Source organism: Aythya marila, assembly GCF_965140915.1.
Source record: "Aythya marila genome assembly, chromosome: Z".
Classification (NCBI taxonomy): Eukaryota; Metazoa; Chordata; class Aves; order Anseriformes; family Anatidae; genus Aythya; species Aythya marila.
Window position 1 is genome coordinate 86,083,393 of NC_139080.1, and position 17,658 is coordinate 86,101,050.

Here is a 17,658-nt window from a genome sequence, read left to right on the forward strand (position 1 = left end):
AGCAATCCCTAATTGTGCAAGTTATACTACTGATGACAGTGTTCTCTAAACTAACTAGTAAGTATTCTTAGCTAAACATAGGTGAAGGATCTTTTTTTTTTTTTTTTGTAATTTTTACAGACATGATTTACTAACAATCAACAAATGACTACTTGCAAATATTATTACTTAAAGTTTAATCTGAAATGAATTATCTGTACATGCCCACATAAATTAAATTAATAAGAACCCACTGTCCTCTTTTCAAAATACCATATACTACTATCCAAAATATGCATGGATTTCTGTTACATCTACACAGCCTTTTTAAAAAGCATATATATGTACCGCTAGTGAGCAAAATACTAAGGACATGAGCAAGTTATTGAGTGTTCTTCCCAGTCTTCCTGACTGTCATTCTAAATGCAATATCTGAAAATTTTTGGTAGCTCTATACATCTTTAATTAAATCAAATGTATTTCCAAAAAATCTGTTCAACCAGCACAAATGACATGTTGATCTGGAAAAGTCGAAGACTGAACGAGGTCAGGGACTGAATTATCCCATTTGCCCCTGAATAACTTAATCTCTCTCTCTGTTCAGACCACATTGGATTATAAGGTCAAAGCAGAGTGAGGAATCTTTAGAAGCATTTCTCCAAGCTCCCCCAAAATAGAATCTGTTATTTTGTGCACCACAAACTGGAAGATCAGTTTCAGCAATTAAATGTTTACTCTGTTACCCTGTCTAAGAAAAAAAACCAAAACTGGTATTCATGCTAATTTGAACAAAACCATTAAAAAGAAAGTATCATCCTATACATCTGTATCTGCTCTTGTAGTAAAATATTTATGTCCAAATTGCACTCCAACCAGCTATATTAGCATAGTTTGCCTTTAAAAATAAAATAAAATTATAAAGATGGCTATTTTATGACATAGAACAAGCTCGCTTTGCTCCATTTAGCCTTTGCAGTATGAAGGTGATTTTACTTTCAGGACATAACTTGGATATTTCTGAAGAAATTTATTTGGTATGGCTGGGGTACTTTTCCTGTGTTTTGAAAAGAAACAGGTTTAATTATCCAATTATCCTATATAACTTAAAATAGAAAATCGTATATAAAAATTCTTATTTCCCTTTTTAAACAGACAAGCACTACTTAAAGGAAACTTTACATGTGTTTGAAATATCTGAAACCAAAAGCAGCCTTGCTATGAATCTGGCAGGTGCCAAACAATTATTTTGGTAAAAATTTTAAAGTTGTATCTATGTCTATCATCTTTCATTTCCCTTGTCTGTTGAACTCTGCTTTAATAGATACAAACATATAAAATAATACAAATTAGAAAAAAGAAATCTTGTGTAAGTATCTCATACAGTACTTTTTGCAAGACCTCTGATGGGGTCAAAATATATATTTCACCCTTGTCAGAAATAACCTACATAGGACTCCACTAGCATTAGAATGACTTGCTGCCTTGCTTACAAAAGTTTTGTTTGTGTGTCTGAGGATTTTTTAATGAGGAGAAGGTGAGACTAAGCAAGCAGGCAATAATATTTTGATAAACTTAACCATCTTTTCATCACTTTTAAAAAGGCCTAGTATTACTATTTACTGTCACAGAAACTAAATGAGTCCTTGCCTGTAACATCAGCTGCCATCAATGCTTCTGCTCGGATGACCTTCACCTGAAGAAATCCCACGTCCTTCATGTTATGGAACATCCTCATTGGACTCTAAAAAACAATAATAAGAAATACAATTCTAGATTGCAAAAATGACAAAATGAAAGCAATGTTGATAGCCTTTTCCCTCTCCCAAATATGTTAGTGTAATTCTAACATATTCACCTTTTTAATTATTATTTTCTGCAAAACATGCAGTTGTTGGTGTTTCTTTCAGTATTTTGCAACTTTAACTTATCAATCAAAAACACAAAGGAAAAATTATAATATAAATGATTAAATATGCTAATTCTACTGACTTAATCCCCCTAATAGCACATAAACAACTCTCCATCACAATTGTAAATTACATCAATGTATTAAGAGAATTAATACAAACATTTCTTCTCCCTTAATACTTTTTTGAAATCTGTGCTCACGTTTTCTCTTTGAAGGCTCTAAGAATATTTTGAATAGTGACTTAGGACCAGTATCAATTTCATTGTTCTTGATCATTATATGTAAGCCTGTATGCAGCATACATGCAGCAAATAATATAAGCAAAAACAATCAAAAGAGGATTATAGCAATTTAACACGTGTCATAATAAATACAGGCAATAAAAGATTGAAAAAAAAAAAAAAGAATGAGAAGGTGATTTCAATTACACAGCAAAAAAGATTTTACTTTTTTCTTTCTTTTTTTTTTTTTTTTTAACCATCAGTTTATGCAGTATCTACATATATTAAAAAAGGAAGAAAAATTAAAGAGTAGAGTAACAATTGCATTTACTCAGCCTACATAGTTATATAAAGCTGCATGGAAGCTGCATTCTGTTTTTTCAGATGACCAAATGTAACAAACTGGGGTAATGCAGCAGCTAGGCATGGTATGCCAACATTTTTAAGCTCTAACTTTGAACGTAATTTAAAAGTTGCAGAACTTCAAATGCTGGTACATCGAATTCAATTTTGATTTTGCAATCAATTAATGGCAAATACGACATTAACATTTAGTTTCTTCATAACCTATGGGAAGAACTCCAGAAGAGGAAACTAAAATCAGATTTTTAAATCCATTTTAAATCATAATCATATGTGGCCTAATTTTGGGTTACTTTTGCAAGTCCTTTTCATAAATGCTAGCAGGTACATTTGCTTCTAAACATTTTAACATCTGAAAAACAAACAAACAAACAAACAAAAAAACACAAATAGTTCCCATGGCCATTTCTAATATTTTAATTAGGTATGTGAAGGTATGGTAACAGGTGAAACCTTTTTCACTGCTTATTATAATGTCTAGATTTCTAGGATATGCAACCACCAGGTAAACAGCAGGTCAACAATTCTGAAATTTATTATGAAGTCAAAACTGATTATTAAGGACAACCACAATAACGTCACTTATCTGAAAATCACAGGTGCTGCTTAAATGCAATATTAAATGTCGCAAAAATTTGACGTGTAGATAAAATCCATTAAAACATTAGACATATAATATACATCTCCCTCTTTCTGTCAGTAAGGCATTCTAACAGTCCAATCACACTCCGATATTAATTTCAGAAGCCCCAACTATTTATTGTGTACAGTGAAGGTTTGACCTTATTATCCTGAACTGAGGAATCCAGTTAAGCGCAGTACCACATGCGCAACATACTTACAAATATGCATGTATGTCATCATAGGAAAATGGTTGATAATTTTTATTTGTTTTAATAGGTTTATAATGAGAAATAGGGTTTAAAAGTACTGACGGTGAACTTTAACCAGCACATACTCAACCCTCTGCTTGTGTGCTTACATGCAAGCTGAAAGTGGCAGAGGTGGTGGTACAGATAGCAGTGTTATAATTTAAATCCATGCTGGCACCATCTCTCATTTATTTCAATAATGATCAAGGTTTGGAAGCTCCTTATCAGAGCTCATACTGCAACAGAGATAATTCTACTCTAATACCATGATGAAAGTGAAAGGACTTACAAACAGGTTTTCAGGTTTTACGTGTTTCACGATGAATGAAACAAACACATAGCTTCAAAAAGAAAACAAAGCAAAAACAAAACAAAATAAAACACCAAACAAACAGACCTGGACAAAAAACTGCTCCCTTTCCTGCAATGCTATAGATCATTCCCTCTCCAAATTTCACCCAGCAAATTGCATGTTCTGCAAAAAGGCACTGGAACTGTGTTGCATTTTGCTACCTTTGTTAACATCCCACAGAATAATTATTTTTGAACTTTAGTTCCAGCAAGTCAGCTAGTTTAGATTCACTTACTGCATTCCGTGACAGTGGAGACTAGTGAAAATGTATACGGCGCTTCTGCAGAGACTCTGGGAGAAGCAAATGACTTTAATACGTTACTTTAAATACATAACTTTAAGTAATGATTTATCAGATTATATTCTGTCTTCTTATTTATGATTATTGTTGAAGGCCTCAAAAACCTATGGTTTCTGAAGACTGAAATTTCCATAGCAGAGGAATCTGTGATTTGCAGTGAATCTTTTCAGCCCTCAATAGATGGGAAAAGATTGAAATGCTCTGGAGATGAGTCCTCTTTATTTTTTTAATGAAAGGCTGTATAATATATTTTCTGTATGGCTGCAGCAGCTGTCAGGGAGAGCATCTCAGTTCAGCTCTATTATGGGAGAAGCAATACCCCATCCTATGGCATCGAGATACACTGAGGGGCCAGTACTGATTGACAGGTTGTCACCATGACGTCTTATTCCATCTCTGTTATGGAGAAAATTAATGTCACACCACCAGCCTTATGACTTGCTGTCATCTTAGAACTGCTCACCTTTTATCAACGCTCTAAATAACATTTCAAGCCCATCGTCTCACGGTGGACAATCTGGTCAAGGGACATTAAATCGGATGACTGTGAAATGTCATAATAAAAATGGAATGCTAACAACTTCTTCTCTAAACTAGCTCCTCTGGTTTTTAAACTGTGACAAGGGGGACCGTAGGTTCAGCACACCCGTTCTGAAAAGGTCATACAATCTCTCTTGGTCTGTACCCATTAATGCGCCCCCCTCCTCACCCCAAAAGGAATTAATCTTTTCAGACAATTGTGGTAAAATAATGGTTCAAACAGTAATGCCTGTTTAATTTGTAAGGCTCTGATGTTCAGCTACAAATGGTTAAATGACAGTAATAGAGTCATTTTCCAAGGCTATTTGATCTGATGGCAAGGTCAGCTCATTAACTGTTTTTGGCTGTGGAAAGGGTGCAAAATACATTTCTCAAATGGAAGCTGGATTTTTTTCAGAACACAAAAAATAAGCTCCAAAATACAGCCCACGAATGGGAAGAGGGCATCTTGGTAACTGCAGAGTCTTTCTGTCTATCAGCTTTGAAGTAGAGATATGAATACCAAAGATAAATCAAACATCAGTGAAAATAAACTATTTGAATTTTCTTAATCCTTGCCATCTCCTTTTGCTGCTGTCCACAGGTCATTTAAATTAAAAAATGTAGGACTTTTCAAAAGGCCTATTGATTCCATAATTTTTAAAAACACATAATGAGAAATTGGCCCTTCTGCAGTAAGAATATCTTCCATAGACACAAATACTTTCAAATGCATACATTAATGTAAATACAAGCAAAGACACAAATCCATGAATATTTAAGCAATGTAAATAAATAGATCAGTCTTATTCCACATAATTATGCTTTACACTGGGGACTAAATCTCAAAAAATGAGAATTTAGGAAAACTGATTAATAATACACAGTCACAACATGTTGCTATACTGCTTCTAAATTATCAAAACCATCAGTATCACTCAACTCCCATCATATCATCACACACAATAATCCACAGAAATGTGGTATTGTTGCACATGGTAGCTAGAAGTATATCACGTCAAAAACGTATCCACCAGAAATTTATTATATGCATAAAGATCCATTCTGACAACCACAGGCTGTCTTGGTGGCTTCCTAAATGTGAAACAATTCTCTTAATTGTAATTATTTTTCAAAGATTTTGCACAATACCTCAGCCCTCAGTTGGTTTAGGAATATTATGTTTAGCCTCACCAAGTCACCTCTATTAAACTGTGTTTATGATAACACTATTGGTGTATGAGTTGTACAAGCATTAGCAGACAGCTGATTCAGGGGAGATAGCCAGAATAAATTTGCTGAAGCACACATCCTGCTAATCTGTTTGAAGAATATTGTACAGCATTAGTACCAGCACTTCATGTTATCTGCACAGACTGATAAGGTACATCTTTATTAAATTCTGTTATTGAAAGGATGTCAGTCATGGAATAGGAATATTTTAAAATCTAAAAAAAAATTAAGCGGCTCTTTGTTAGTCAGAGCTTGGTTTAATGGCTGAGTGTCTAGAGAAGCCTTTCTAAACACCTGGCAGCATTGTACAATAAAAGCTTTGTAATTTTAAGTGGAAATAGCTCTTTTTTTTTTTTTTTCTCCTTTCTCTGTGTGTAGTGAGACAGTTACTTTTAGTGATTTAGGCATTAACAAATGCTGGAGTAAGAGCTCCCCTCTCTGTTGCTTTGAAAAAATTGCACAGATGCTGTGTAATGTGAGGATGCTGGGAAATGAAAATAATTTGCTTCAGAATATTTTAAAATGGAAATTATGATTGAAACAATTATTTGATGATATAAAATGCTACTTCAGCCTCTAATGTACAGTTAAAAATTTCTTCCTCTTTAGACAAAGCTTAAAAACCCCAGACAACTGGCACTTCAAATCACTTGGCATAAACACCCACCAGAAACTGTGTAACCACTAACTTCTTAGTTATCTCGCACTTGGTAAAAACGATCTGCAAGGCAAACTTCTTTATGTCATGGGGTCAAATGAAATAGCTGAATTACTAAGGTAAAAAATACCTTACTGTACAAAGAGGATTTGCAGCCTTCCTGATGCTACTTGTTTTAGCTGCAATAATATTAATGACTAGTTTAAATGACTGCTGTAGGCTGAATGTGCTAAGGATGTAAGAAGTATATTTGGACTTTTCTCCCTAATACTTATTATTCATACAAACAACCATTTTGCAAACAGAGGGCAAAAGAGAACTCCATACATATCTCTTCAGTATTTCCTCCCGTTCCTTTGGGTCCTCCAGAGAGTTGACAGAGAGGTCAGAGATAGTGACTGCAGCAGAGGCTGTCAGAGTGACCAGCAACACCAGGTATCCCTCTCCTTCTTCCAGCGGCATCTCCAGCTTGTGAGTTTGCTCTTTACTTAGGGTTGACAGGTCAACCTGGCACCTAGAAAGAAACATTTTTCATCGGCCTGTGGTTTTCTTCATATTAAGCAACAGCATGTTGGCTTAACGGCATTCAGCTGGACAAACAGACAAACAAACACAAATCCATAGGAATTCCTTCCAGCTTCTGAAAGGATTTCTCTTCAGTTTCTGCCCATGTAGCTTGCTTGTTAGCAGTGTTTTCAAAGATGCAACTTGTTATGCATGTGAACAATAGAAATATTGATTTAAAAACAAACAAACAAACGAACACTGGAAGCAAGGTTGTCTAAAATGCATTAATTGAGTTCCAGTCAAAGAGAATTTTAAAAATTCAAATTTTACTTTTCAGTTTTGCCTGTTGTATATATCTTAAAATGTAAGTTTTGGTATGAATTTTTTCATTGTCATTCATCCAGTAACCGCAAAAATCCCCTCTAACAAAAAAGAAAATATAAAATCTGTGTGGACTTAATTGTGATGGAGTCAACATGACTGAACATAGAAAAGCACAACTTGAGCACCACCCAAGGCTCAGCTCTCTTGCAGTTAGCTGTGAATGGCTCAGGGTCAAAGCTTCATGCAAGCAGCCAGGATAAAATTTGATGCCGCAAGCCCCTGTATAATAAGATGTCTCATGTTGTAATGAGCAGGGACTGCTTATAACGGCACAAATAGTGGCTGAAGCCAATCCACCCTGCTTGATCCTTCCCTGAATAACCCTGTCTGCATGGGATACACCATACACTGAGCTAATGAAGAATGGCTTCATACATGCTAGCCAGCAACCTTTGCAAGTGTTGAAAAATCTTTAAAAATAAAAGATAGAACTATGAAGGAAAAGCTAACAAGGAGCTGACCAGAAAATTTTACTTAAAACCATAGTTTGCAGTCAGTAAATACATACTCTGTATGTACCTTAGAAGTATTAATAATTTCATGTGTATACTTCACAAGTTTCAAGTTTCCTAGATTGCAACCCTGAATGTGTATAAAAATTCAATGCCTGTGTCAAATCATAGATTCATTAAGGCTGGAAAAGACCTTCAAGATCATGTAATGCCATTTTTCAATGTAAAGGAATTTCTGTAAAAAGCACTTTTAGGAATACTTCCACTTACTAGTAGTGTTTTGCCAATACATTACTCTGAATAAAAACAAAAACAATATCAAAGTAAAGTGTATGAATACATTCCATACTTAGTTAAACAACCAAATAGTCTACTTTTAACAGTGATTATTTAATGTGACAAGCACATGTTCTATATGCCACTCTCACTAAGCTAAACATCTAGCAAACTCTTTTCATAAAATGTCAATTGATTTTGAAGAGAAAGATAATGTGGTGACCGCAGGGCCAATAAACTGAGAAAAAGGTGGCAGACATGAATAAATAGGCATTTAAGGACAGGAAATAGCCAATTATCAGAATAAATGCATCCTCATAAAATAGGCACTGTGCAATCACAGGCAGATTAGATTTGCTACAGGAAAATTTTCTTTTAATTTTTTAAAAAACATTTACTGTCTGCGTAGCTGTCAAAATTAAACTACTGCAAAGCTCATACAGTAACAAGGTTCAATTATTTTACAATGAGAAAATTTCTAACTGACATAGCTCTCTGAGTTTTATGTTTACTGTTTATTTTGAATGCTTTGGAAGATAAGGTGTTAGAAATGAAATTAAGGAAAGATGAAAGTTGTTGCTGTCAATGTAGGTTTACAGTCAATCCAAGTTTCACACGTGCACATAGGCAGTCAAATCTTTGTTTAAGCCACAGTGAGGAGTATAATGCTCTCCTTAAGATAAGAAATACTATGATCGAATGTTAAAACTAGGAATAGGTTAAGATGCCTCTAGTGTTAAATATTCTTAGATAGTTTATTTCAAAACAGATATTCCTCAAAAATATCTCTGCAAACAACCTCTGTAACTTTAACCAATAATCATTGGAAGAACCAGCTTAAACTCTCTTAAGAGCAAGTAAAAGAATCAGAAAGCCATTACAATATAAGTGATACAGAAATAATTCATCCCTCACTCAAAAATAGAAAACAAATGCTACCTGTACTCCGACAAAAAACTCAAACACCCACAAGCATCATAAAAATGTAGTGACTGTAAAATTATAGGGTTTCTATAAGCTCCAGTGCCTTGAGTTCACAAAGTTACAGCACTTTTTGTGCTCTAACTATTAAAAGTATGTGTTATTTTTTATTTAGGCTAAAATAAATTGAAAATTTGATTTTACCTGTATATTTTTCCTGTAAGTATAAAAATATTTGAAAAAGTACCACGTTTAAGAGAGACTTACAAAGAAATGTGTCTCTGTGTATTTTTGATAGATCTCCATGAAAAATCACCAGCTAGTTATTTCCTAATATCATACAGAGAGGTAGGAAGTGTCTTGGAAACTTCTTCTAGTGAAGGCCTTAATCATTTTACAAGAAAAATATTCTCCGAATGGCCCACAGATAATTTTATAAAAATCTGAGAGTACTCCATCAAGGAATGGCACCACCATGCTTTATGGAAATCCCAGTTAAGAGCAACAATGTCCTTATTAAGTCAGATGAAGCACATTGCTCATTCCCACATCCCCTGCTCTGGGTGACATTTTGCAGAAGATACAACTTGCATGCAGCTAACTCACAGAAAGTGTGGATGCACTAGGCATAAGGCAAGTGCACTGGCAGCACATGCACTGCAGTCCAAAGATGAAGGAAAAAGCAAATACAAACATTCCAATTTACACTGTTAGAAAAATTGTGATCTTTTCCATTAATAGTTGAGTTCTTCCTGGGGGGAAGAAAAGAAAAAAACAAAACAAAAAACTTTGTTACACCAAAAGTTTCCTTTGAAATTTGTTGTTTTTGTTAGATCTGTTTTTTGTTCTCATTAGATCTTTGCATGGGAGCAAAACAATGAAGGAAGCTTGTTTTCAGTAAGACATTGTCTAAGCAGTAATCTTATCCTAGAATAACTAACACCAGTAGGAAAACCTACAAAACTTTTTGACTCAATTTACCTGCAAAATCTAGAATTCACAAAGTACTTTTCAAGATTTAACAGTGTTGGAAAGTTCAGGTTGAACATTAAATTTTAAGACAATGATTTATAATCAATACAAGCATGGGAGATGCTAAGTACAAAGTTGTACATAACCAAGATCACATACCTGTATTCCAAGCTTTAAAGCTCACTTTTACATCAGTTAAGATGTTCTTTTAGACGTATTTGTCACCTACAAGTGTTTCCATGGAGAACAAAGATGCTTTGAGGATGAAGGTGAACTTGAATGCTACCAGAAGCTGCTGCAGAACAAGCAGGGCAGTGGCAGGAATTTTTGTCTTTCATTCTCCACTGAGGACCATGAAAAATTATAGACATTTGCAGAAGACCATAAGTTGCATATGGCTGGAGTCACATTGAAAACAGGAGATAATACAAATTTTTGGAGAATTCAGTTTTCATGGCATTATTATCACATGCTGCTGGTGACAGGAAAAGTTTACCTCTGGTGAAGAGGCCGGCATGAAGAACTATAGCAAAAATAGCCATTACCTCTGCAGACAGATTTTCAAGCATGGCTATAAATCACCTTTCAGGAAATTTTAGCTTTTAGGGTAATTAGAGTATTCTGCATTATACCACTGCCCCATGTTATGCGGTCCCTTCAGTGCACAACTATGACAATGCTAAAAGTGCCAGGAAGGGACAACTGAATACGCCCTTGGGTAGCTGACATAGATACATCTTCCCGAATTACCTCCCTTGTCAGCTCTGCACATGAACATTACCAGGTGCCACGTGGATCTGGATTTGCAGGCCTTGAGACATGAGAACGGAGGAAAACATCATGTAAGTGCCTCAAGCTCACACACTGGACTGTGATAGGTAACTAGCAGCTGAGACATGGTGCAACTCCCAGAAAGAGGATTTGAAGATTTAAGGGGAATGCACCACTTCCTCTGAGCATGTCTTCAGCGTGTGTTAATTACCCGAAATGTTAGAAATAGGAATTTCTGATTTATTTTTAATTTGAATGTATCTGGCCTTTGGTTCTTTTTATGCTTTTCTCTACTAGGTTAAAAAAAAAGCCACTGGTACCCCGTATTTTCTTCTAGTGAAGGTACTCATATACCATAATCATATCTCTTCTTGATCTTCCTTTTGATATGCTAAACACCACCAGCTCCCTATATATTTCCTTGGAACACATCTCCTACAGCCCTCAAATGACTTTTTGTAACTTTTCTGATCCAGTGAAATTCTCCTGCATCCTTTTTAAAGTGTGGAAACCAGAACTATATGTAGCATTTTATTATCAGCAGGTCTAAGAGGCAAAAATCACCTCCCCTCTCTAGTTCTAACAGAACCTGGAATGTAAGACCGCTTTGGCACCCTGGTGAAATATCCTTGCTAATGAATGAAATACAAAGGTAGCGACATGACATAGAAGGCCTCTTAAAAGCCAGGTGGCCAGGCAAGGGAGAGACAGCAGATAGCGAGATCATTTTCTCACATGACAAAATAAAGCATAAAAGAGGAATTGGCACAATCCTAAGTGATAGGGACAGAAAAGCACCACTTGGCTACAACCCAGGCAACTTAATTATCGTCACGACTTGTTCAGAAAGACAGCCTTTTAACTCCACTGTGATCCAGGTCTATGCTGCTCCAAAGGATGCCAAGGAGAGGAAACTGTGCAATTCTGCAATTAGAACTGAGCTGGCCACACATCAGAAGAAGCGAGGCACGAACTGCTACAATTTGTGAGACTCCGTAGCCTTTATGAGCAGAGTAAAATGTTCCAGTAAAACCAAGAAACAAACGGAGAGCGGAAATTCTGCAAGGCAGCGACAGAAAATGATAGGGCTCAAAAAGACAGGACTGCAGTTACATGAAGTTCTTGGAGGAACCAGAGTGTGGCATTTTTAAGCATAGAGATAATGAGAAAGAAATAAAACTACAGACCCCACGCTGTGCTTGTGATAGGTGACGGACAGAGGCAATAGACTGAAAACCAGGAAAGTTCCCCAAGGAGCTGGAGTCGGCACTTCAGCTAAGTAGGACACCGACGGCAGGGGAGCTCGGGGCACTGGACGAGATCCCCAGGGTGGTGGGAGTGCATGGCCTGGCTGCAGAGCTCGGCAGGACCCGAGGAAACGGTAAGTTGGTCCAGGTAATGGAAACATGAGAGCCCCACCAAGCACAGGGCAACCTCGCTGGCCACAGAGCGATACCTGAATGCAGACAAGTATTTATGGCTTGCTAAAAGAAATATGGGCTGTGCCACAAAATCCCATCGACAGATTTTGGAATGAGAGATCAACATTTTCCTAAGCATAGCTCTTCACCATAACACTACAGATTTACGTTTGAAATTGTGTAGACAAAAAGAAGTACTTGCAGATGGTTTATTATGTGGTATGTCCTATATCATCCTCATAGTACAGCCATGCACTACAGAAACATACTGTTAGCACTGTCATCACTGTAATTTCTTCACATCAAAATTAACACTTTCCTTTGCTAAACCATTCTTTTGCTTTCAGAAACATTGATTTTTCCTGCATCAATGGAAATTTGATGGTCAAAACAACTAGCTGGTCAAAAACAACTTTGCATGATCTTCCACGTGGCTCCAATCTGTCTTCCAGAAACTCTCAGATACCCCTTTCAACACTACTAATTTTCTTCATATTTACAGTCACAGCCCCCATATCTAGGTTAGCCATTTTAGTTTTCCTTCTCCCTTCCTCTCATTTCTTAGCTCTTACTTCATACAGTAATGTAAATTTCCATATGCAGGACCTTAAGGGCAAGAAGAAGGATCTATAAAGATAGCCCGTTTGTGTGCAGCATTCTGTATCTCAGTTAATACTTTCAGGAATACTACTAATTTTGCAAAAGTACTTGGAAGTAACAAATGTCAATAAAAAAACATGAACAATAAAATACCTGGTAAGAGAAATTTAATTAAGATTTCATTAAAGACAAAGATGACCCTTTCTTGCTTTTTAGCAGAACAGTAATGCACTGTTAGGTGCAGCTAACATGTGCGGAGATAGTAATAAGTAAGGAGTGGAATACCTGAAGGCCAGATTTCGAAATGCACTATTTACCCTTTGAAAACAATTACAAATGGAGATGGCTCAGCACATCTCAGGATTTGTCAAGGACAGACCCAGCAGAAGCATTTTTAGATGTTAATGCTTCTGGCAAAACCTTCATTTTACACAGAGAAATACATCTGCAATGATTTAACTTTAGTCATCATGTATAATCAACAAACTATTATACACACAGTCTGTTGGTTGTGTGCTTGTCTGTGTTTACACAGAATTGCTGTGTAATTCACACACAGATCAAAACTCACATTACAATAGAATATTAAACAATAGATTTAAACTTTGAAAATAAAATTTGCCTCCAAAGTTACTGCAATGTGCAGACTTTTTCAAACAACCATGTAAAAAATATATTTAAAAAAAAGATGAAATACCACCATAATAAAGTCCTATTTACAAATCCAGAAAAATCCATTTTGTCTCCATAGAATTCTGCGAAATTTAAAAATTTTCCAGTTTCAATACAGAGGCTGCACACAGACATTCACACCTACTATTCAAAGCCTCTTTGTTGGGCAACAATATTTAAAAAAGAAAGTTGTCAGTATTTTAATATAAATTACAGTCTCCTCAGTCTCCACACCTTTAGAAAAAAATGACAAAGCAACATTCACAGTAGCACATTTAGCACATTGTCCTTCACTTAACTTTACATGCACACTGCAGTACCAATACACAGCTGAACAGCACAACTGAGTTCTCTGCTGATAATATTCAGTCTGCCGTAGTGAAATTATATAAATTTGGGTGGAAAAATAAAACTGAGAAGATATAAATATTTTATATAAAAATCCCACTTCGGTTTAGAACTCTGAGCAGTATATCACTGTGCTTTCAGATTAATAATGCAGCAGTATAGCTCTCATTGTGCTTCTGTTTATGTGCACCCAAAAAAAGCTCTGTAGCTTCACTATGATGAAAAAATTAAACAGAAAAAAGATAGCCGATTAGCTGTTGAAAAACAAAATCAAAATATTTCATTTTCAGTATTGTAACTTTGGATTCATAATATCCATTTTAAGAGGATGAAATTAAATAAATATAATAAGGTCTGTACCCGTATATACAAACACAAAAACAGTTTGAATTTTAATGACAACATTCAGAGAAATTATGGAACACATATGGAACTTTTCTACTGATAGAGTTAATACATAGCTTTAATGAATATAAAATGCAGAAGGTCTTCTGCTGTTCTTCATTTGCACCAGGTTTGATAAAAGATGGTAACATCTATAAATACTGATAAAAATAGATTTAGATCAAGTCTACAGTAATTTCCTGGCATAAGATAGGAGTGAAAGTCAATGTCATTTTAAGATAAACACGCATTTTTCATACCAATAAATAATGCTATAAATCCTGCTGTACTGGGTTGCAAATAACTTAAGCTGAATAAAACTGCATGACATGGGATTTACTTATCCTGTATGTTCACAGAAACAACTTGTTCTCTGACAGCACTCATTCTTGGCAATTTATTGCAGCTGTCAGCAGCCAATTTGTTCAGATTACTGCTATGCATAAAGGTGTAACAATCATGAGGATTTATTAGCTGATTATCGTAAAGGTGACAGTCAGGATCGCCTTCAGAAACACAGATGATAAGAAAGTTAAATAATTACATGAAGATTAAAATCATTTCACCTTCATTTTGATCATAGAATTACCTACATAAATGTATCACAGTATGTGTTTTTAATCACAGTAGTATATTGACTCAATATGGAAAAGGAATGATTTACACATAGCAAAAACATGTGAATATTAAACATACTCAGACTTAACACCATACAGACATACATGTACCTATGTATTTCTACTTATCAGATGAAGTATTGACTAATACTACAAGTTCACATGCTCATTAGAATATAAGAAAACTGCCCCAATGACTTTAAGTGCTGGTGCTTTCCAAAAAAAAAAAAAAAAAAAAAAGACCTCACATCATTGGTTCTTGATTATTTTTTTGTTTCTTTGAATGATCTTCAGAAGAATGCCAGAATTTAATCCCTCACTTCATGCTGCATGAATCTGTCAGTGTTTCCTTATACAAATCAGCAGATCATCAGAAATATATTTTTTTCAGAGCTTTTGTGTGAGGTCTTTTTTCAGGCTTTTGAAATCTCAAATTAAACACTGAAGTGGTTCTAGGATTTCCTTTTTTGGGGGTTATTCTTAGATGAAAGTTCATAATGCACTACATCCTTTATACTCACATGGATTGTGCATATAATTGCAACTCAAATTTGACTAACACATAGGTCTCAAAGTTAAGAATGGAAATAAAGCAGTCAACATCTCACTTTGGGAATCACCGCACCACATGTGTCTGGGTACCAAGATGAAGATAGAGCTTTATGCTTGTTCTGTGACAGATATATCTTTCTCCTCTGAATTAGGATACCACACTGTCAGTCTCACTCACTTAATACTTTCCTTTTTCTTACAAGCCACTCCTTCCACTTCCATCCTCCTGTCACGCAGATCCAAAGCCAGACTTTCACTTCCATGTCTCCAGTCTTCTCTAACATCCTCCTTTCATCTTCCTGCCCTCAAAAAAAGATTGCAAACCCAAGCCCTCACAGACTGAGCACACATGCCATCTCCACTTTGTCATAATCCTGATTTCATCCTGGTTCTCCACAGTGCTCCAAACTAATGATTATGACAATGCATACACAGCCCACAGAATTCTGTGTTCATGACTTCCCAGTTCTTTTATTTCACTGAGGTGCAGCTGACACAAAATATAATTCCAGAAGAAATTATGACATTCTACTTTGGAATGAAATTTGCAAGTTATGGAAGTTAACACAGAAGGAATACATCAATTCCAGGGTACTACCAGTGCCACTTTCTGCACAGCTCCTGGAGCTTGTCCCATGAATCTTCCACTCGGGAGCCCTGACTTGCAGCTGCCCAGTAGGCATCACGTCTCTCATCCCACCACAATGCATCCCAAGATCATGGGGGAACTCCTGCTCTCCATCCCCACAATCACTGTTTTTTGGGATGTTGCTCTAACAAGGATACGGGCAAAGCAGATTGCCAATCTGCATTTTGCACAGGGAATTCTGCTGACCTTCACCCGTGCTCTGCATGCAGTTGAACTTGACAGACGAAAAAAAACAAACAAACAAGAAACACATTGTAGATGAGAGATGAGAACTGCTCCTTACACTTTTTTTTTATTCTGTTTTATTATCTCAATCTGCTGTTTCTCTCAATATGCACGATCTCTTCAAATGAGCCTGGCTTCTTCCTAACCATACTTTAGCTGGACAGGGCAGTTTCTCAAGAAAAAAAATGTTTTCATTAAAAAAAGTTACTTCTGTATAATAGCTACTGCTCAAATATTGTGTAAGAAAGTAGGAAGAGCATAATAAGATGAAATTGATTATTCTCCATCACTGAGACATGCTAGAACACTACAAGGAAGTCTTTCATTTCTGTCCTACATGACGACCTTTCCTGGAACCCGAGTTAAAACATTCAGTTTATTCTATGTGCCTTGAGAGACCTACTCAGATGTTACTCATGGACTAAGACTCAATCTTGCTTTATAAAATTAATGTCTATTTATCACAGCACACACTCTGAACAAATCTGTAGTGTCTGTACCAAAGTATTTACAGCTTTCAGAGACGGCCTTGAAATAAGAAACTGGGGAAAAGAGGTCCCTGTAAAGCAGAGCTGTCAAGTACTGGTGATTTTTATCCATAGTGATTGGAAGAGCATTAGTGAAAGTGAATATTAAGACCTATTTTTGTATTCAGATTGAGTTTGACAAATAACAAAGTTTTTCATGGAATTCTTCACGGAGAAGAATTTGTTTGAAGGTTACATTATCCACAGATGTGGTGCCATCTCTGGTGAAAATGAGAGTCTCTGAAAGGACAAAGTGAAGAGGGATTATAAGCATGCTGATAGCAGAAAGGTCACAAAAATCAAGCGCAGTGAGATTTTGGGAGAAGTACCACTGATTTTGTTGAAATCAGTTCAATACTGCAGTAGCACTGCAGGTGAGTTTTGTCAGAGGAGAATCTTTTCTGGCATTCATGCTATAGAGGAATTACATCTGTTTGGGTGAATAACAAAACAAAACAAGATACTCTCACAGAGAAATGCTAAAGGTGTCCAGATTTTTTCTTCAAGGGAAGATTTCTCATACTACCACATTTCATGGGCCTGAACAAAATGTAGAAATCTCTTGTTACTTCCATGATAGCTTCCAGTTACTAAAAAGAATATACTTAAGCTTAAGACATTATAACATTCTTAGATATCTGAAAAGCTACCTAAATAGCTTATGTGCCTAAAGTTACCTATTTTTCATCTACTCTAATTTCTGTGTTTCTGTTCTTATCTAGGTTTCAAGCACCCTGAAGCAAAACCCGTGTCTTTATTTTATACAGTTCTCTTTAAAATACTTTAAACTGAATGTTATAATTACTGATAATAGTAATAATGTAAGTATTGCTTTGAAGTCTGTGTTCTGAAAGTCCTAAGTGAGAACTCCAAAACTCACCATGTTTTGGATAAGAAGGTTAAAGCTAAGCAGAAGATAGAAATGATATCCAAAGGTTTGCCACACATTGAGACAAATGATTATGCTACTTCA

The 17,658-nt window shown here is 35.8% G+C and overlaps 1 protein-coding gene across 4 annotated transcripts in view; it reads right to left on the reverse strand.

Moving 5' to 3' along the window:
• Nucleotides 1-17,658, reverse strand: part of MCTP1 (multiple C2 and transmembrane domain containing 1) — a 281,268-nt gene that overhangs the window by 112,855 nt on the left and 150,755 nt on the right. For all 4 annotated transcript variants that reach the window (XR_014319422.1, XM_082784283.1, XM_082784284.1 and 1 more), the window contains 2 exons: nt 6,735-6,921; nt 1,627-1,720 (listed from right to left, as the gene is read on the reverse strand). Coding sequence is in view for 3 of the 4 variants with exons in the window: in XM_082784283.1 (XP_082640409.1) it covers nt 1,627-1,720; nt 6,735-6,921 (281 nt within the window). In the remaining variant the exon portion in view is untranslated. The remainder of the gene's footprint in view (nt 1-1,626; nt 1,721-6,734; nt 6,922-17,658) is intronic.